Source organism: Mixophyes fleayi, chromosome 2 (assembly GCF_038048845.1).
Source record: "Mixophyes fleayi isolate aMixFle1 chromosome 2, aMixFle1.hap1, whole genome shotgun sequence".
NCBI classification, from domain to species: Eukaryota; Metazoa; Chordata; class Amphibia; order Anura; family Limnodynastidae; genus Mixophyes; species Mixophyes fleayi.
The window spans coordinates 346623121-346645708 of NC_134403.1; the positions used below are offsets into that span (position 1 = coordinate 346623121).

A 22588-nucleotide genomic window follows, 5' to 3' on the forward strand; every position below is an offset into this window, starting at 1 on the left:
CCCAGTTGCTGGCTACAGTGCCTGGTGCTGAAAGTGGCGTTATTACTGAGGTATCATGTCTGTATACAGTCATGGCCAAAAGTTTTGAGAATGACACAAATATTATTTTTCAATGTCTGCGGCCTCATTTTTTATGATGGCAATTTGCATATGCTCCAGAAGGTCATGAAGAGTGATCACATGAAATGCAATTAATTTCAAAGTCCCTCTTTGCCATGACAATGAATTTTCTCCCAAAAACATTTCCACTGGATTGCAGCCCTGCCACAAAAGGACCAGCTGACATCAGGTCAGTGATGCTCTCGTTAATACAGGTGAGAGAGTTGATGAGGACAAGGCTGGAGATCACTCTGTCATGCTGACTGAGTTAGAACAACAGAATGGAAGCTTTAAAAGGAGGGTGGTGCTTGAAATCATTGTTCTTCCTCTGTTAACCATGGTTACTGCAAGGAAACATATGCAGTCATCATTGCTTTGCACAAAAAGGGCTTCACAGGAAAGGATATTGCTACTAGTAAGATTGCACCTAAAATCAACCATTTATCGGATCATTAAGAACTTCAAGAAGAGAGGTTCAATAGTTCTGAAGAAGGCTTCAGGGCGCCCAAGAATGTCCAGCAAGTGCCAGGACCGTCTCCTAAAGTTGAATCAGCTGCGGGATCGAGGCACCACAAGTGCAGAGCTTGCTCAGGAATGGCAGCAGGCAGATGTGAGTGCATCTGCAAGCACAGTGAGACGAAGACGTTTGGAGGATGGCCTGGTGTCAAGAAGGACAGCAAAGAAGCTACTTCTCTCCAGGAAAAACATCGGGCACAAACTGATATTGTTCAAAAGGTACAGGGATTGGACTGCTGAGGACCGGGGTAAAGTCATTTTCTCTGATGAATCCCCTTTAATATTGTTTAGGGCATCTGGAAAACCACTTGTCTGGAGAAGGAAAGGTGAGTGCTACCATCAGTCCTGTGTCATGCCAACAGTAAAGCATCCAGAGACCATTCATGTGTGGGCTCACTCACAATTTTGCCTAAGGACACAGCCATGAATAAAGAATGGTACCAAAACATCCTCCAAGAGCAACTTCTCCCAACCATCCAAGAACAGTTTGGTGACAAAAAAATGGCTTTTCCAGCATAATGAAGCACCTTGCCATAAGACAAAAAGTGATAACTAAGTAGCTTGGGGGATCAAAACATCGAAATTTTGGGTCCATGGCCAGATAACTCCCCAGACCTTAATCCCATTGAGAACTTGTGGTCAATCCTCAAGAGGCGAATGGACAAAAAACCCCCCACTAATTCTGACAAACTCAGAATTGCAGAGGTCTTCAAAAAGAAGGGTCAAAACTGCAAATATTGACTCTGCATAAACTTAATGTAATTGTCAATAAAAGCCTTTCTTTGACACTTATGTAATACTGAAGTTACAAGCCTACCATAGCAACATCTGACAGAAAGGTCTAAAAACACTGAAGCAGCAAACTTTGTGAAAACCAATACTTGTGTCATTCTCAAAACATTTTCCCATGACTGTATACATGGCTATATAATCAAGTTGCAAGGGCTGTAGACAGAGGTCACGTACATAACACCGCCGATCCCAAAGCTGGCCACACATGGGCGACAGGATCATTGTCCAAAGCTGGCCAACTTGGATGAGCTTTGTCCGCTTGCTATCATTAGGGTCGGTAGTGCAGTCAGGAGAGGACATAGTGTAGGCCGATAGAAATGATTATAGATGACCCCTATCACATTTACAAACACCCAATAATGATCATATTGACCATACACACTTTAATATCAAGCCTATTGCTCAATATTGGCTGAGATGTAGCAGAATGTATGACTAGCATAACACCCTCCTCCCTAAGTCCCATCCCTAGACTTAGACCATTCAACAACTATTTAAGCTACTATAACTCCTGCTGTGAACTGCACCCATTAACCGGTGATCCTCCTTAAATGAACCACTAACTCCCTTCCCTGTTGTTGTCAACCAAATCCACTAGAACTCACTTCCATCCATGTTCCTAAAATCCCACTGATGCACATCAGCATTAACAACTATTTTCCAGCTTCCTCCAACTTACCGAATAATAACTTGCACTCCGCTCAAAAAAAAAAAAATACATGTCCCCGATTTATCCACTTCCCTGAAACGTCTGCCATTCCCTAGACTGCATGGCTCCCAATGCCTCAGCATTATTGGTGGCTCACTACTGCTGCACCTTCAACCACTATCACCAAGAGCAGCAGCGGATATTGGTGGAAAGGTTGAAAAAGAGGGATAGGCTGCGCTTCCTCCAAATATATGAAGCAGCCAAATGCGAACCTGAGAGTGTATTGGGGACCCTTAAACTCCCAACAATGTTAGATACGTATAAAAATAGTCAGGTTCTGGGCGCTTGTAAAGGAAAGATATATCAATTTAATGTGGATAGGTCCACAATACGCTCCGGCCGGAACGAGACAGCTTAGATGTGTTAAACAATAAACATGCATGAATTGACACTGCCGAAAACAATGATAATGGTAAAAAACACTACAAACTCAGTGTGATTGCAAATATGGTTAGAGTGCACTTGCAAGCTACTAAAATATGAAATGAATGGATATGAACCGCAAAAGGAAAATGTAAGGAAATGTAATGTCCAGAGTTGTAAAATAAAAATGTTGGTGATGATGAAAAATGCAAGCAAAAATGAAATTGGTAGCCGTTACTCACATGAAGCAGGGATGTCTGGCTGTCTATAATGCAGACAGGCACTTAGTAGCGGTCCCAGAGTCTGTGCTGATGAGGTTAGATATAACGTTGATTTCAAAAAAGCACCCAGCAGAATGCCAATTATTAAAACAAGAACGAAGGAGAAAGTTCTTCTAGTTCCTAAAAGGAAATCCTCTCCTTCTTGTTAAAAGAAAAAATGATCCCGCTCAAATAGCGTGTGCATGCTGCGGGATATCTCCGTGTTGAGATTAAATGTATAGATATCAAAATGCCTCCAATAATGGACAGGTACCCAGCAGAATATAGGTGGTGATGATCCAAATGTAGTAACCATATTTGCAATCACACTGAGTTTGTAGTGTTTTTTACCATTATCATTGTTTTCGGCAGTGTCAATTGATGCATGTTTATTGTTTAACACATCTAAGCTGTCTCGTTCCGGCCCAGAGCGTATTGTGGACCTATCCATATTAAATTGATATATCTTTCCTTTACAAGTGCCCAGAACCTGACTATTTTTATTGGTGGAAAGGTGAATAGACGTGAACTGCCCTTGGCAAATACTCGGCTTGACAAACAGATATGTAAATGTTGTGTTTAGGCAGCCCTGAGCAGAGTAACATAGCAGGGCAACCCAAGTCACTTCCAAGTATAATAGCCACCAGGGGGCGGGGGAGGAATGCTGCCAATTTAGCGACGTCCCTGCTTGGTGATAGCCGTTTGCAACACGTCAAAAAATCAGTCAAGAGCTCTGTGCTTTGTGGCTGGCAAATAAAGTTGAGCATGGGTATTAGGGGTCTAGTTAAATTAGCAACCGGTGTGTGCAATGCCTCTGAAATGTGTGTGTGTGTATATATTATATATATGCACACAAACACCTATTTATAAGAAATACAGTGAAAACGTGACACCTGTGCCCCAAGCATCGCAGTGTGTGAGTTATTAAAAAATTATATGAATATGAGTCTTCTTCAATAACAAAACTTAAGCAAAATAAACCACAGGATACATTTTGTTGAAGCAATTTTACTTAAAGGTCTGCATATAAAAAGGACAAAGAAAAGAAAACAAAATCATACTCAATATGAGTAAGTTTTATAATGCATAGTCAGAAGTTTCATTTTGTATAACCTTAATACTGCCATTTACCTTTCTCTTAAATGGACATAAAACATAACTAGGACAGACGTACTGTAACACTGCATATGGTGAGATTACTGCGGAGTGAGCACTCATGGAGAAATCTAGAAGAATGTGATTTTAGGCTCCTCCGTTTCCATACAAGAGCATAAAGCTGGTATAAAAGTGATTTTGCCAAAATCATTCTTAAAATGTACATATAATACAGTAAATATATTCAGAGATAACACCATGTTTCAAACCTCTTGTAGGCTTGAGGTGGACCTGTCACTAACACAGCGGAGGCAGCCATTTTGTGGGAGGTACTAATATTCCAGACAATGTAAGTTATTAATCTAACAGGAAGAAGTACATCATGAACGTAATCTGCATACCGTTCCTGACAACAGAATGGATGTCTTTAAATGCTAACTTCCACCCAAAAATGCATTATTTTTTTAACCAAGTCCCACCTCCCGACAACTAGCAGAGATTTGGGAATTCCATACAAGGAGAAATCATCCCCAAAAGGGCTTTACCTCCTGCTTGACAACAGTCAGAATGGGAGGAGCAAATGGCACTGTTTGCTTTCTGCTGGGTTGTCAACGCTGGAAGTCCAGGGTAGAGGTGGGCGCTAATAAACAGCTCTATTAGCTGTGGGGACCGGGGCTGGTAGTTATTTTCAAAGAAAAAAAAAAGAAGAATTATACTTCAATATCATTGTGCAAGTAAACTGATCAGATATTAGTCTACTGCGAGTCATGGAATGAAGTCGAATGTCTAATCCGTTATACAGCACATCTGTAATATACCTTCTTGCATAGGAATGAGCAAACACGAACATTCCATTTTGGAATCTAGTGTAACTTTATCACATGCTGATGAAAGCAACAGCCTATGACAGGGATGGTTTACTGAGCAGTGTGAGAGTCTGGGACAATGTACAACGGGGGCCCTAAAATATAAAGTCTTATTTTTATAACTATTAACTTCTAGGGTTTCCCCATGTATAAAAAAATATAATAATCTATGCTGTGACATTGTGCTATGTATTAAAATACGACAACACACATTTTAATAAGTAGCAACTCATGTTGGGCTTTCTTGTATCTCTATATCTCAGGGGAGAGGTAATCATGGGAGGTTGTTAGCAAAATGAACCCAAAGCTGAAGCAGTGCTACGTTTATAATTTAGTATATATTATATCCCATTCCATTGATAACCACTGAGTAAATCTCACAGATCTTCCCTATCGTTTGCTGATAAAAAGGAAACAGAACTAAAGACCATTATACTACATATAATAACCTGAGCATATTGATCGTAATCTTATATAGGTTTTTCCCCAACCAAATAATAGATTTCTTCTATATATTACACAGTTCTACACTCAAGAGGCAGTTGACTGCACACTATCTCCTGACCAATGAAAAACAACATATTATACTTCTTTAAATATAACACAGCATAGTGCACCAGCAGAGCTTAATTTATCACGGACTGGAAAAATGCTAATTTTATCGGAATGCAGAAAAATATATTTTATATTACAAATATTACTGGAGTTTGTTATTCAAAGTGACAAAGGGAAGAATATACTCCATAATTCATCATGTAGCAGCCCGTATTATATGTACAAACATAGCGTTGGCGCGTTATATTTTCTAGTGTCTCCAAATTATATAAGTGGAACACTGTTATACCCACAATGGAGCACTTTACAGTTTTATATTTAGCTGCACCATGGATTAGATATTTTAAATGGTAGAATTTTTAGCCTGTATTGATACTAACGCCACTAAAAAGCTACAGGAAACCTAATCCTGCATGTTATTCTGACTGCAGAATAAATTAAAAAAAAAAAAAAAAAAAAGGGAAATATATGTTCTGACATGATTTAAAGAAAAATTAAACAATGCAACTGTATAATCATATACATTGTGCAAAGGGTAAAAAAAATAAAACAAAACAAAAGACTTCTGTATATTAAATATGGACACCGTTTGTCTACGTTCAAGTAAGTGACATGTGGACCATGAGTAGAAATTGTACCAGAGATACAAAAATGTAATAAATATACCAGCGGATTCTTTCAACCACTCAACATAAAGTGACGATAAATTTCATAAACGTATTTCATAGAAGTCTGTTAAAAAAAATAAATAGATTTAAAGAGCAGATTTAAAAGTAAGACAAGATGTTATAGCTTGAAGTCACCTCTCTTCATTACATAACTGGAAACAGCGGCCTGAAGTAACAGTACAAAGCGTTTAATTGAAGTTAGCTTTCCGTAAATGTCTGTTGGGTATTTCTATTGCACTGACTTGAAGAGGCCAGGAGCCCCCCATGATCCCGGCTTGTATGGCCACACCAGTCACTACGGCCAGGTCGGGGTCTACCGACGTGTTGGGTTCTTTACCAAAAAAGTCTCGGATGACTTGGCGTATACGAGGTATTCGTGTAGATCCACCGACTAGAACAATTTCATCCACTTCATCCTTTTGAAGGTGTCCTTCTTTTAACACACGTTCAATGGGCACCAAAATCTTCTGGAAAAGATCATCGTTCAAATGTTCAAAGAGTTTCCGTGAAATTTCGGTTTTAAAATGGACCCGTTTGATATCCTCATCTTGCGACTCTTCCCGGTGTAGAGGTCCCCGTTTGGTACGCTCCTCCTGGTCCGACTCTCCTGGATTTGTTGGATGTTGTGCGGACAAAGTTAAAGGCATGTGGACCCAGGAGGAATTGTACAATGTGAGGTTTAACTTGACGGCCTCCACAGACTGCCTGAGCCTGTGGATTTCTTCCTTACGGAACGGTAGTGAGCCATAGGTAGTGTATATATCATCATACAGATACTGTAACAATCTTTGATTGAAGTCCTGGCCTCCTAGCTTATTGTTGCCTAAAAAGTTTATCATGTGAGACAGAAATATTAAAGGACTTCAAAAATAGAAGTGACAAATCAAAAATTGGCAATAAATGTCATGTCAGATATATGACGTGATGCCCCATGCACAGGATTCTAAAATAAGTTTATAGTGTAACACCTCTATTTTTCCATTACTGTAGTGTGAAGCACACTTTCTAAAGGCTTTTATCAGACTGCAAGAGCACCATGAAAAAAATTAAATCTTCATTATTCTACTGTAATCACTAATGAGAAAATGAATTATATTATAGTAACCTAAATCATGTTCCAAATTAAACGTTATATTTAGAGATGATAATGAGAGATGTAGTCTCTGCGGTCATTTCAGAGGCACATACCGCATATTTTTTTTCTAATTGAAACTCCCCCCTAGTCTCTTGAAACCAACATATTAGTTCTAGATTATTAATCAACTATTCGATTGTCTCGCTAAAACCTGAGGAACATTTATTATCCTTACCAGCCATGGCTCGCGTTAGGAACATTCCTCCTTGTTTATTCAACAGAGAGACGTCCAACGTTCCTCCTCCCAAATCCACCACTAGAACATTAAACACGTCAGCCTTATGTAGCCCATAGGCCATGGCCGCTGCTGTTGGCTCATTGATGACACGCAGAATATCTAGACCTGAACAAGGAAAGCACAGGGATAGTGTGACAAATATTTCACATCCAGGTAAATCTATATTTAATATGGATTATTGAAACAGCTTAAACAGGCACCGTATTCCCCTATGTGTATCATGGTTTGCTATTTTATTAGCTGTTCTGCTGCTTTCAGGTACAAACATGAGCATATATTACACTGACTTTTCTAACTTTTCAATGTTGCAGCTCTTTATAAAACAGTGATGCATTAATCTGCCAGTAACCTAAGCAATAATCTGCCAGTAACCTAGCAATAATGTAATATTAGACCAAACTGGCCCTAAATCGCTGAATGCGTAAGCATAAACTTGCCCACTCCTCTTCATCAACATCTGATTGTGATCAAAGAGATGTCAATCAAGACAAGTGGAAAACACAGGTGGACAAGAATTAGTGTGCCTGGCAGAGTGTTCACTCATTGCCCAATTGCTATAATTGGGCTTCTCAAGACAGACCTTAAAATCCTATCAAATAATGATGTTACCTAATTAAAATGACTATGCTGAGCACTACAAATTACTGGAATAACTGATATCTATAGTAAGACTTATGTCTGAAACCTCCTGTTGAAAACTTAGAAATATACTGTTGCTGCATTCAAGATATTGGTTGTGAATAACTGACATTCCTCAGCAACATCTATAACCATGAAAACTATCAGTGCAGTCTATGGTTTGTTTCTAGGATTGCCAAGTTACTCTCAATCTGCCTGTCAAATGGCAGACAGCTTCTAAGTTTTCAACAGGCAGTTTCAGGCAGTAGTCCTATTTCAAGTATTTGGAAATCATTCCAGCAAGTATAAATGTTTTTCAACCATAAAGAAGCAGACAAATGATCAACAGTGCTAGCAAATATTATTAATGTGGTATTTTGAAAGTAGCATATGAGCACTCTGCTTTGCTGAACCGCATGTGTCATAATGGTGAGCCAGCTAGCCGAGGTTCACCCTACACAGCCCACTTATACCTATATATCTTCTGGTTCTAACTTGGATAGAGAGAAATAACAGTAGAATCACGCACCAGCAAGGTTAGCGGCCTTAACCGTATAGTTGCGCTGTCTTCCATCAAACTCTGCAGGCACTGAAATAACAGCCTTAGAAACAGGAAGACCAAGGTACTCCTCTGCCATCTTCTTTAGCTTTAAAAGTAACTGAGAGCCAATGTATTCAGGAGTTACTGTAAACGTCTCATTGGTTGTAATAGAATACACCGCTTCACCATCTTTGCTTAGAACCTACAAAAACAAAAACATGGTTAATATATCTCAAAAAGATTAGAACACATTAAAATCAGTGTTTGGGGAGAATTGTGCACAACCAAGGAGCTAGTCAGAGAAGTCTACCACGGACTAAGGAGCAGACGTTTTTCCTTCCCAGACTTCCTTTCAGTAGAGCTAAGGCAATTTGTAAGTTGTTAGTAGAACTGATCTATCCCTTTTGGTCCTTAATTTAGGAGCCGAAATTGGCCAAAGGCCCGGTCATCATGCAATCAGTGTGTAGGACCAACTTTAGTCCACTGAAGGTAAAATATGATTGATAAGAGGATAACAGTTTGCAGTGAGGCGACACATAATATTATATAATGGGGGTGAATCATAAAAACTGGGTCAAACAAAAATGGATTGGTTGCTATGGCCAACACCACCTTTTCCTTTGCTCTGGTTTCATTAAATGTCTCCCAGAAGGGCTCATTTGCTAACATGACATTTAAACATAAAATATGCACTGACCCACAGCAACCAACCAGCAAGTAGCTTTTATCTGTCTAGTGCAAGTCACAATGAAAACTAGTGTTTGGTTGGTGGCTTAGTGTAAATGTGTTTATTATGACGACACATATTATAAAGCAGGATTTTAACCACACATAATGACGGCAACTTTAAGCAACAGGTGACATGTAGTAAGAGGAGTAATATACAAGAACAGGTATACTATTAATGGAATACCACTGGTCAGCTCAGAAGAAATCACTATTATCTGAAGCGTAATGAAAAACCGGAAAACTTTCCTTAACACCAAAATCCTATACATTTGCTTTGACTTAATGTTATTCTTATAAGTAACATCTGGTTATTTTGACTTCAATTATGAAACTGCTGCTAAGTGTGTTGTACCACCCGAAAAACAAACAACATAAGCCAGAAACGTAGTCACATTAGTGTAAAGTTTGAAAGTGCTATTCTTTTCTTTTATGGTTCAGTAGATAAAGACAACGGGAATTTGCCAATCCGGTAAGACAAGGGGGAGGGAGATGCTTATGATCCACCTCACCTTTAATTATAATGTGCAAATTGCTAAAACATTCCTTGAGGAAATTCAACAAACATGCAATTAAAGAGGATGATTTAGCAGTCATCAATTAGTCTCCCCAAAGGTAATTAGGCGGGGGGTCCTGAACTGAACAATCTGACAGTACGTTGGCAGCGCAGTTAACATTGCTTAGGCCTGATCCTGGGGTCTTGGGTTCAACTCTGACCATGGCGAGGGTGTGCACATTTTTGTGCCTGTGGTAGGGAAAGTAGACACGATAACCAGGGACTAATAAGGCTGGATACAATTCTATGATGAAACAAGGCTACAGAATGCACCATATATAAATAGAAGCATAATAAAATAATATAATGGAGAATACAGTATTCAGAGCCTAGAATGAGTGGGCAATTTATATCCAATCAGGTGCCACCTTAGGCACAAACCTTCCATCCTCTAAGAATGGATATCTAGGGAAACTCAAATCTTTCAGTACCGAAAACTCAATTCTCTATTTGCCATCAAACTGCTCTCACAGACAGTACAAAAGTATACTCTCACCCCAAAGCACAGCGACATTTTTTTCTTTTTACATTAGAGTGGATCTGAATCGGTCTAATCTCCCTGAAGTACACATAAAAATGACTTCTGAAAGAAACAGCATGCCTGATATATAACTATGTTTATATGTTAATAGAAAAAAGAAAAAAAAAGACAATTGTGATTGGAAACAAGATAAAGTTTGCTGTTGCATACAACACTGCTGTTAACAAAGCAGTATATATATATATATATATATATATATATATATATATATATATAAAAACCGCTCATGTCTTGACTATTCGAGCTATGACAATATTGCATGAACAGAGACACAACTAAGAACAGCCACCAGCAAGTTAGCCTGCACTTTGCCCCATCTCTTTTTTGCTTTAGATCTATTTAAACTTACTTTATGCCCCTCACACATGGAGACTGACACCTTGTTGGCTGGACCAATGTTTATGAAATGCAGCCTATAAAATCACTATTATAAAATCGCTAGGAGACATCATTGAGACACCGGCTCCCAGTGATTTAATAGACTGCATTTTAATGAAAATTGGTTCAGCCCACAAAGTAGTTGTCATCACTTGTGGAAGATGGGTAAACCTTAAAGATTCACTTAACATGTTTAGTCAAGGTATTATTAAATGAATGTTCAATAATACATTATTATCAACTTATTGTACGAGTTAGTATGGTCCTGGGTACCCATATTCAGTTCATGAAAACTGTATTTATTCCTATGGATTTTCGTATATGTCAATATATTTCTGAAATATACGCACTCACCTTGAACGGATACCTGTCACTCTCCCTTTCCAGTTCCTCGGGGGTAAAGATTTTTCCAATGAATCTTTTGGCATCATAGATGGTGTTCTGAGGATTGGAATCGGCAAGCTCCAGACTGTCGTACCCCACGTACACATCCTCTTCAGTAAATGACACAATACTTGGTATACTCTGGTGACCACCGCTATCCATAATGACCTTCACTTCTGCTGTGCCAGGATGGAACACGCCAACTGAACAATACGTTGTGCCAAGATCTATGCCAATCACTTTTGGGGTGGGCATCGGCAAATACTGCTGTGCCAGGTAACCAGCCAACAGAAGAGCCAAAATAGCAGAACCTGATTTGGAATGTAGGAAAAAAGAACAGACAAAAAAAACAAAACATATGTTAACATTACTTGAAATTAAAATCTTCATTGAATATAGTGTTTCCCTTTTATATCACCAGCTAGAAACATATGATAAAGCTGACTTTATAAAGAAGTTGGCACCAAAGGAAACTATGCCATTAAACATCCCCTCCTGCCCCCCTCATTCTGTCAGCTGGCAGCATGGAGCAGGAGCAAGTGTGAGAACAATACTTCCTCTTACTCTCTTGTCCTTATTCATCTCACACTGTGAAGGCGGAAGCAATGGGGGAGGTGGGGACAGGCATGCTGGATGTTTGGAGTCATAGGGAGTACCTGATTTCTGACAATAGGACAGTGCCACCAATAACAAGGTTCTCACCTGCAGGGAGGGCAGCAATTGAAAGGAATGTTAGATGATTTTGTTTGAAACAAAGAAATGGACACATCACTACTGCTGATCTAAAGTGGGTAATCAGTATTTTATGGCAGTTTCCAGCTAAGATGGGTAAAGACAAAAAAATCCCCATTAGTAATAGATTGCTGGGGGATCATCATCATTTATTTATATAGCGCCACTGATTCCGCAGCGCTGTACAGAGAACTCATTCACATCAGTCCCTGCACCATTGGAGCTTACAGTCTAAATTCCATACACAGACAGACAGACAGACAGAGACTAGGGTCAATTTTGATAGCAGCCACTTAACCTACCAGTATGTTTTTGGAGTGTGAGATGAAACCGGAGCACCCGTAGGACACCCACGCAAACACGGGGAGAACATACAAACTCCACACAGATAAGGCCATGGTCGGGAATTAAACTCATGACTCCAGCGCTGTGAGGCAGAAGTGCTAACCACTTAGCCACCATGCTGCCCATAATGCAGTATTAAGTGCTGTGTGTTTTGGCTACAAGTACCTGTAAGCATATGTTTATAGAAATCCTACCCACCCTTGCTATAACCCACTATGCTCATTTACTGTCATTTCTGCCATCAGCAATAATATGCACTCAAACAGGATGGACAGGAGTCTTCAGCAGAGGAGGTATGGTATGTCAATAGCATCTGAGAGATAGAAAAACCAACTGTGCACTGTGATGTAGCCTTATCTCATTATACATCGCTATTGTATGGTGCACTCCCCATATTAATATAATTTGAAGTAGTAGTGCACAAATCACAATTGTGTTTCCAAAAAGATTCCCTATTCACTCTAGCTATTATACAGACATAGCGTGTGGCTGGATGTGTCCGCAGATACAGCCACAGTTCAGGAAAAAGATGCCTCTAAATTTTAACTTGGTTTCATAATGTATTGTTGTCACATATATAGGAATACATTCTCATTCTGAAGTCAAGTTTGTCAAAATATTGACTGCAATTTCCTAAGGATTCAGCCCATACATGATATGAATACATTTATGGAACAATGTACTCTTCTTGTGCTATCATAGTGGTCACGATGACTTCATATAGCAATATAATGTGCAATGTATGGCAGAGTGCTGACACAATATTGTTTATACATATATTATTCACATTAGGGTTATACAAATATAAATGTTGCTAATGCTTTATAGACTTAAAAAGGCAAATATTCCTAGATATGAAGACATATTTGTAATGATGCAAATATAGAACCACTTAAAAGTATTTGCACAATATAATCATGATGAATGTCCCATCAGACTGCAGTTATTGCTGAAGTCATCCAGCCAATAGCAGTGGGAAGAATACTACACACACAAGGAAACTGAAAGCTACCTGTTACTAGTGGAAATTAGTAACACTCACAAACATATGGTAACAAGTTTGTTTATAAGCACAGTGAATATTATGCTGAATCTCGGAAAGACAGACTTCATCCCAACAAAACTTAAATGTATGCTTTGTCTCAGTACTCCCAAAGTCCATATAATAGTGATTTGATAAGCCCCCATTCCCATGATTATTAGTTAAGCACATAATATAGGCATCTCTGCTTTGTATATGTCCATTTCATTCCATCTATATTATTAGGTCCTTTGGAATAATGCTACTGGTATTAAGGAGTGTAACTTTTAAGTGAATTCTAAAACCACACTGATCAGTTTAGTATTTTTATGTGATTTGGGATGACAAGAAGTTACTATGTGCCCTGAACACATAATTTCCTGCTGTGTCACTTGTGACACAACCACTCAGTAATGACAAATGTTTTTCTTATCTGAGCTGTGACATATCACGCATGTCATTTTCTGGCCAATTAACCCACATACAGTATTGTACTAACACGATTGCCAAATTATACATTGTATTTATCATTAGACTTTAAGATATTTCTTTAGTACTGTATACTCCTATCTCTCTCTACTTGTAATTCCTTGTGCAATATGTGGTCACTATACAAAATACTATATAATCTGGGTTTTTTTCAACCTGTGTAGACATGATTTTGGCTCTGCCTAATCATATCATACATGTTATATATGATGAGGATTATAAAGGATGTACAGATGAGTGGTATGTCTGCCAGTCCTACCTACCAGTCACTAGACAATGATAATCAGGACACTAGGCAGCCTATGTCTATCCAGCTGCTGTGGGGCTAGGTCCCAGCATACCCAGCCTGATTGTAGCAGGGTGGACACTGATAACTACAGTCACTCACCCAGTATGGTCATCACTGATAACTACAGTCACTCACCCAGTATGGTCATCACTGATAACTACAGTCACTCACCCAGTATGGTCATCACTGATGACTACAGTCACTCACCCAGTATGGTCATCACTGATGACTACAGTCACTCACCCAGTATGGTCATCACTGATAACTACAGTCACTCACCCAGTATAGTCATCACTGATGACTACAGTCACTCACCCAGTATGGTCATCACTGATAACTACAGTCACTCACCCAGTATGGTCATCTCCCCGGCCATGCTCCTGTCCAGCCGGTGTCTCTCTACCTGCGCTGCTCAGTGATGACTATAACTTACACAGCGCGCACAGCATGCCGGGTACTCTTCCGGGTCCTCTCCTGACATGCGCGGCTGTGCTGGAAGCCAGGCGCGCCCCCGGCCGCCTGTGGCTTTACTGAACATGCGCACATTGCTTTACTACGCTCGCTCCCGTACCTTGCTGCTGTAAGAACCAGAGCTGTCAGTTATCTGACAGGAGTCACTTTCCCACATAGATGTGCTGCTGGCTACACTGACCCACTCTGCCCCCACCTATGCTGCGGTACTTACTGTTATACAGGCGTTACTATACTAATCAGCCTCATACTTTTCTGCATGGAGGCAACTGCTGATTTCACTAATGACTAAAGCTGGGTACACATCTATGTGTTCTTACTTCAGATTTCTGTAATGATTGAAAGTCCCGATGAGTATGCACATTCATGTGTATACAGTCATGGTCAAAGGTTTTGAGAATGACACAAATATTGTTTTTCACAAAGTTTGCTGCTTCAGTGTTTTTAGACCTTTTTGTCGGATGTTGCTATGGTATACTGAAGTAACATTACAAGCATTTTATAAGTGTCAAAGGCTTTTATTGACAATTACATTAAGTTTATGCAAAGAGTCAATATTTGCAGTGTTGACCCTTGTTTTTGAAGCCCTGCAATTTGCCCTGGCATGCTGTCAACAGGGGCGGATCTAGAAAATTGCTATACCCCTGGTGATTTAGGGGGGGGGGGGCGATTTAGGCCATGCCCCCTTTCTGCCATCTAAGGCTGCCGGCGGCTGCACACTATGTGCAGGTCCGCTCGGCAGTTTCAGTGTGCTGCCCGGCAATCAGAGCAGCCGGGCAGCACACTGTCACTGCCGAACGGACCTGCACATACTGTGCAGCCATCGGCAACAAGTCCCTGCTAGGGGGGGCGATCGGGGCAATCTGCCACTGGCTGTCAATCAACTTCTGGGCCACATACTGACTGATGGCCGCCCATTCTTGCCTAATCAATGCTTGGAGTTTGTTAGAATTTGGGGGTTTTTGTTTGTCCACCCGTCTCTTGAGGATTGACCACAAGTTCTCAATGGGATTAAAGTCTGGGGAGTTTCCTGGCCATGGACCTAAAATTTCAATGTTTTGATCTCTGAACCACTTAGGTATCACTTTTGCCTTATGGTAAGATGCTCCATCATGCTGGAAAAGGCATTGTTCATCATCAAACTGTTCTTGAATGGTTGGGAGAAGTTGCTCTTGGAGGATGATTTGGTACCATTCTTTATTCATGGCTGTGTTCTTAGGCATAATTGTGAGTGAGCTCACTCCCTTGACTGAGAAGAAACCCCACACATGAATGGTCTCAGGATGCTTTACTGTTGGCATGACACTGTACTGATGGTAGCACTCACCTTTCCTTGTCTGGAAAAGCGTTTTTCTAGATGTCCCAAACAATCTGAAAGGGATTCATCAGAGAAAATGACTTTACCCCAGTCCTCAGTAGTCCAATCCCTGTACCTTTTCCAGAATATCATTTTGTCCCTTATGTTGTTCCAAGAGAGAAATGGCTTATTTGCTGGCCTTCTTGACACCAGGCCAACCTCCAAAAGTCTTCGCCTCACTGTGCATGTAGATGCACTCACACCTTCCTGCTGCCAGTCCTGAGCAAGCTCTGCACTAGTGGTGCCCCGATCCCACAGCTGAATGAACTTTAGGAGACAGTCCTGGCACTTGCTGGATGTTCTTGGACGCCCTGAAGCCTTCTTCACAACTATTGAAGTTCTTGATAATCCCATAAATGGTTGATTTAGGTGCAATCTTATTAGCAGCAATATCCTTGCCTGTGAAGCCATTTTTGTGCAAACCAATGATGACTGCACGTGCTTCCTTGCAGATAACCATGGTTGACAGAGGAAGAACAATGATTTCAAGCACCACCCTTCACTTAAAGCTTCCATTCTGTTATTCTAACTCAGTCAGCATGGCAAAGTGATCTCCAGCCTTGTCCTCATCAACACTCATCTGTGTTAACGAGAGAATCACTGACTTGATGTCAGCTGGTCCTTTTGTGGCAGGGCTGAAATGCAGTGGAAATGTTGTTTTTGGGATAAATTTCATTGTCATGGCAAAGAGGGACTTTGAAATTAATTTCAATTTATCTGATCAGTCTTCATGACATTCTGGAGTATATGCAAATTGTCATCATAAAAACTGAGGCAGCAGACTTTGTGAAAAATACTATTTGTGTCATTCTCAAAACTTTTGGCCATGACTGTACACTTGCCCCTTTACCCTCACAAATCAGTCGATTTCTGTCTCCTGTGCTCATCCTAGCGTTAACTAAAATCTGTAAACTCTCCCTCCATTGGTATCTTTCTATCATTATTCAAGTATGCAGTAATTACTCCTACTTTGAAAAAAATTATTGAGCTCCCTTGTCCTACCAAACTTCCTGAGAAGCTTGCCTTCACGTGCCTCACGCACTTTCTTTTCTAACACAACTATCTGGACCCTCTTCAGTCAGACTTTCATTCTCAAAAATACAAGATCCCCCAGCGCAGGATAGGAAAGATAAAAGGAAGTTCGGGGTGAAAAGATAAACACCAAACAATGTATACTTGCTATATTGTATTAATTTCCATATACACAGTAAAATCTGAACAAAACCATGACAAATGGTAGACAAACTTGACTAAAACCACACAAATCAGATTTCCATTAGTACTTGACGTCTAGGTATATTGCTAGTGGTAAAATAAAGCTGTGAAGCGATGGGTGAATAAGTCAATATTTCAAGGACACCTAAATCTGCTTCATAGAGGCTATGTATTGCCGTGAGTGCATGCTCAAAAAGTCCGTACAGTGGTCTTGGAAGGGTGGGTAGTGCACTTACCTTCCTCCCCAGGATGTTCCTCCGAATGCTCCATTCCGGGATAGGCCTTCCAGCTGTAAGTCCTTGCTTCTTGCAGGTTACCTCTCTTCGTTCTCAACTGTTCACAGAGTCTGTCCTGGCTAAGATGGTCAATCAATCAATGCTACATCTAAAGGCCATTTCTCACTTCTAATTCTCCTGGACCTTGCTGCTGAATTTGATGCTGTTGACCACTTTCTTCTTATACAAACGTGGCATTCCCTTGGTTTTCAGGACACTATCCTATCCTGGCTCTTTTCCTTTCTCTGAATCCACCACTTTTCCTGTATATACAACTTCTCTTGGTAAACTAAGGGGTGGATGCAAGGGGGCTGTACGCAGAGGAGCAGCTAACAGGAAACAGAAGACAGAAGAAAAGAATGTCATAGGAAGGGAAGCAAAGAATTGTGTGACAGTGTGAAAAGGGGCACAGTGTGATAAGAAGGCACAGTGTGATGAAGAGACACAGTGTGATGAAGGGGGCACAGTATGATGAAGGGATACAATGTGATGAAGGGGGCACAGTATGATGAAGTGGGGCAGAGTGATGAAGGGACACAGTGTGATAAATGTGGCCCTGCATGCTAAGAGGGCCCAGTGTGATGAAGGGGGCACAGTGTGATGAAGGAGTACAGCGTGATGAAGGGGGACAGTGTGGTAAGAGGGCCCAGTGTGATGAAGGGGGCTCTGTGTGATTAGGAGGGAACAGTGTACTGAAGGGGGAGCAGTGTGTTTAAGGGGAAACTGTGTGATGAAGGGGGAGCAGTATGATGATGGGTCAGACATATGTGTTCTTTGTTGATCTTATTATGGTGTTATAGCTATCACGCATCGCACCAGTTTAGTTCCGTGTGGTTCATTGTGTTCCTTGGTTTCCTTTGGTTACTGCTATCTGCTGTCCAGCTTGGGGTTCCTCTCTCATTGGGCGCCATCTTGCCTAGTGTACTGCGCAGGCGCTACCCCGAGAACCTTCAAACCTCTGCTCAGCAGTGATTGGATCATCTGCAGCCAGTTCCGTTTATAAGGGCCCTTCTCCGTTTAATGGGTGTCAGATTATCAGGTCTCCCTACTTGATAGGAAGCATCTCCTTTGACTTCTGTTCAGCTTCTCCCGTTGTTCCTGACATAGTGGCTAGTGCAACTCTCCGCTTCTCAGCGTCATCTTTGCAGCTCATCGCTTCTCTGCATTACCTGTGCAGCTCACAGCTTCTCAGCAAACACCTGTGCAGCTCACAGCTTCTCAGCAAACACCTGTGCAGCTCTCCGCTTCTGAGCGTTACCGATGCAGTTATATACCTGTGTGGATCTCAGTGCTCCAGCTCTCTGCAGTTCATCTCCTCACTAATCATTCCCCTCTGCCTTACAGTGTCTTGGTGGTTCCGTGCATTATCTGCTCTGCGCCCCCTAGAGGATGTGACCTGCGGTTGAGAGCAGCTTAGACCATATTTCCTTACGGAGATCCCTGGTGAATACCTCTCCTCCGTTAGACTCCGCACCTCTCTGTGGGTAGACTGTCACTTGCGCAGAGGTCAGGACCATTCCCATTATCTGACTTACGTGACAATAGCTATATAGTGTTTTACTTAAAATAAAGCAAAGAATAAACCGGACCACCTTGAATCTTAAAATACATTAATTTGTATGACAAGGTGTTGTAGGGCACAGGGCCTACAAAAGTTGGGACTGGAGAGGGGATGGTTAATCAATAAACCACCCTGCCCCCAAAAAGTCTAGATCCACCCCTCATTTGGATGATACCCAATTTTTATCAATCCTCTCCAGATCTCTCACCATCTGTGTTGGTCTGTGTTACTGAATGTCTTTCTGCCATTTTATCTTGACTATCCACTTGTCACCTCAAACTCAGTCTTTCAAAAACCAATCTAATAATATTCCCACCAGCCAAAAGAAGTTACCTACCTGACATCTCTACTTCTGTTGACAACACAACAATAAACCTTACCCAGACTCCGAATTATCATTTGTTCCCCACGTCCCATCTGTATCCTTATCCTGTTACATACATCTAAGAAACATTTCCAGAATGTGCACATGTCCTACACAAGACACTGCAAAAACTTTAACTCATGCACTAATAATATCCCGCATTGACTATTACAATTCACCCATTACTGACCTTCCTCTAACCAGACTCTCACAATTTATTTTGAATGCAGCGGCTGCTATGCCGACTTCTTGTTTGTGGAATTTCTTGGTAGTTTACCTGCATTACTGACTTTTATTGCAATCAGTTGAAGTACCCAGGTTCAATGACATATTTAGAGTAGAATATATATTATTATCAATACTGCAATAGAGAATGTATATACCCCTGGATGAAGACTAGCCAGAGAGGTCAAATATGCTATACTCCACCACCATTAGTTGAAATATATAATCATTGGTCATATGCCCTATAACCCTAGAGATAGTAATAGACATTTATCATTACTTCTTAGAGAAGCATTCTGCATTTTTTCACTTTCACCTAGAGGCTTGAACTTTACAATTGTTTACATCGTTTTCTTAATATTAGCTAAGATGATACTTCATCTAGTAACCTGCATTTAGTGTCTGTAATGTAACTAGTGCAGTATAATGACTCATCTGCATGTATCACTCCTCTGGCTAAAATGTATTGATTTGCAAAATGTGTATCATTTGACCACTTTTTAAATGTATATTATTGTATTATTTGAATTGTTTTTACCTTTGTATCTATAAAACATATTTGTAATACTGGTTTTATCCATTGAACATGTACCTCTTATTGTTTTAATGTCTCCTCTGACACTGCTGGTGTGTATGTGACTGGGGCTCCCATCTGCATCAGCTCTAGAGGTAAACTTATCAAGCTGTGAGTTTCTGGCGGGTTTGAAAAGTGGAGATGTTGCCTATAGCAACCAATCAGATTCCAGTTATCATTTAGTTACTACATCCTACAAAATGATAGCTAGAATCTGATTGGTTGCTATAGGCAACATCTCCACTTTTCAAATCTGCCAGAAACTCTCAGTTTACTCCCTTGTGTCAGTTTTATGTGAAAAATAAGGATATTTCTAAAATCCCGTATTTGCTATCACACTTGCAGTAAGGTATAATATCTGAAACATTGACACCAGATCTACAGTGTTATTTCAGTTAAAAAGGTGTTTCTATCACATAGTTTTTTGCAATACAGTATGTAACATATAAATAATAACATATAATAATATTATTATTTAAATTTTTTAACATTAAGTTTTATAACATCAGCATATTCCTCAGCACTTTATAATACATTACCTTGCACGCCCCACTATTATGGATTTGTTTAATTAAGGCAATGTCTAAAATGCCCAATTTGGGACACTGATCAACTGGTAGAGCTATGCAGGACAACCAAGAGACACTAAACAGACATTGACACACACATCCTGTCTCACATCAGGAACAATGTGTAAGGTACTGGCTGCTTTCTTGTACCTTTATAGCGATTTTTGTCATGTCATAGTAACTGTTGTGTTGTTATCGGATTTTTTCCATAAATGTTTTTGTTATTGGTCTGATTTTACATGGGTATTTTTATTTACTGGATCTCATCTAAATCAATCATGATTTCTAAAGCGATTCTGCTCGTCTGAATCTATGAGATTTGTATTCATTTTAGAGGAATTAATTCACTCATCTCTAATATTTACCTTGATTTCTAGAGTTGCATTTTTTTATATTAACCAGAAGATGGCGCTCACAGCAACCAAAAATATATTTTTGATAAGTCTGTAATGTTATCTGAATGCTGTTGCTAAGCTAAGCAAGTATTTCAAGTTCTATGACCAAGACTGAATATAGGGTAGTAGTTGTTTAAATAACATATAAAATACAGTGAACTAAAATATTTGTGTAAAGCAGAAAAAAAGTTTTACTTTAACAATGGTTATTGAATTTTAGTAGAAAGATTTGACCTCCCACTTAATTTTCAGCATTTCCGCCTTCTTATCTCACATCTTGTTTACACGTCTTTTTATCATAATCAGATACAACATATTCTCTGTACACTATTTCATGAGACTTGTAGCTAATCTCCTGAGTAGAGATGACCAAATTTTGTAAATGAAATATACATTTTTGCTCAGCTCTACGTCTGAGAAGTTCTGTAATAACTACGCCTAGCAGCCTTTACAGGTTCAATAGAAAGCAATAAATACAGGTTATTAATGTTGTACCAAAGGAAATGTAATTGAGCATTGAAATCATTTGAAAACTTACAATTTACATGGTTTCTGTTTTTCTGGTTTGGGTGGCTGTGAAGCAAAGCACAGAGTTCTAGGAGGGGAGAGGGGGGTTATATGGGACAGGATCCCAGGAGAGGAGGGGGTGTCAGGGGATAGGAAGTGGTCTTCTCAGATAGGTCCAGGTTAGAGAGGAGAGACGGTCCCTGGGTTGCATCTGGAGGGTTTTAGGTGAGGGAGAGAGTGTCCCAGGGGATAAGGTGCCTAAAGAGATACTTATAACAGAGTTTTGGTTGGGAGGGAAGATCATATTTCTATGCGCAATAGGTTTCTTGTCTGTGCAGCCTCTTCAGAATAGAAAGAGCACAAAGCTTGCACACATCTGCATGACAAATCTAGATACAGGAAATATCTCAAGCTCTGTAAAAGTGTGATAAAACTTTACACATTTATTGAACCTGCAAATAAAACATGTTGAACGTGCAATTGGAAGTTCTTTATAGAAGAGGAACATAAGAACACCAGAAATTGGCATTATTATCAATATATATAATTTTTTTGCAGTAATTGCTACCCCAAATAAATCCTTTGTGGAAGGCAACAGGAAGAGTGGCTTTGGGAGGGGGGTTTAACCTGTTTTGTCAATGTTTTGTATTTTGGAATGTAGGGACTTATACTTTACACTGCATTTAAAAAAAACAATAGTTTTCCTTCAATATTGTACAATGGTGCAATATTAACCGTCTGCCACATGGTGGCATAATTTTAAAAAATGCACAGATATTTTTTTTGCTTCAATTTCATATGTACATTTAATAAATACAGTGTTTAGTTGCTCTAAATGTTGGATTTATAACTTCATTTTGTGTAAAGGTACGTATGACACCACATTAGTTTTAAAGGTATGTCTTACATAACCAGTAGGTCATACTTGCCAACTCTCCCTGAATGTCAGGGAGACTCCCTGAAATAGGGGTGATCTCCCTCACTCCCTGAAGAGTCTGGCATTCTCCCTGATGCTGAGCCAGTACAAGATGTAGTTGGCTTCGCCATCTGTGGCCTGATGACACAGTTCAGAAATTGTGTCCTATGTCCATGTATTGATGCTTATGAAGGTGGCCATTTTCATGGAGACCAAGATTTAATCAAAGACTGACAGGTAAGA

General features: G+C 40.0%; 1 protein-coding gene across 2 annotated transcripts; it reads right to left on the reverse strand.

Moving 5' to 3' along the window:
- Window positions 1-3735: 3735 nt before the first annotated feature.
- Window positions 3736-14389, reverse strand: HSPA13 (heat shock protein family A (Hsp70) member 13). Of its 2 annotated transcripts, none has more exons than XM_075197096.1 (5): window positions 14268-14389; window positions 11011-11351; window positions 8444-8657; window positions 7234-7401; window positions 3736-6746 (listed from the first exon to the last, which is right to left on the reverse strand). In XM_075197096.1, exons 1-5 carry the CDS (start codon window positions 14290-14292, stop codon window positions 6112-6114), a joined length of 1383 nt encoding a protein of 460 aa, XP_075053197.1. In that variant the 5' UTR covers window positions 14293-14389; the 3' UTR covers window positions 3736-6111. The 2 variants fall into 2 exon arrangements, with proteins under 2 accessions (XP_075053197.1, XP_075053198.1); XM_075197097.1 differs by lacking the exon at window positions 14268-14389 and adding an exon at window positions 14016-14209.
- Window positions 14390-22588: the final 8199 nt, after the last annotated feature.

What these genes read in the sequence shown, in the direction of transcription:
- HSPA13 (XM_075197096.1), bottom strand. Translation starts at nt 14,292, where the DNA reads ATGGCCGGGGAGATGACCATACTGG. An exon ending in CGGGGAGATGACCATACTGG is followed by an intron (nt 11,352 to 14,267) that starts GTGAGTGACTGT and finishes ATTCCAAATCAG; the next exon opens with GTTCTGCTATTTTGGCTCTT. An exon ending in CCTAACGCGAGCCATGGCTG is followed by an intron (nt 6,747 to 7,233) that starts GTAAGGATAATA and finishes TAAACTTTTTAG; the next exon opens with GCAACAATAAGCTAGGAGGC.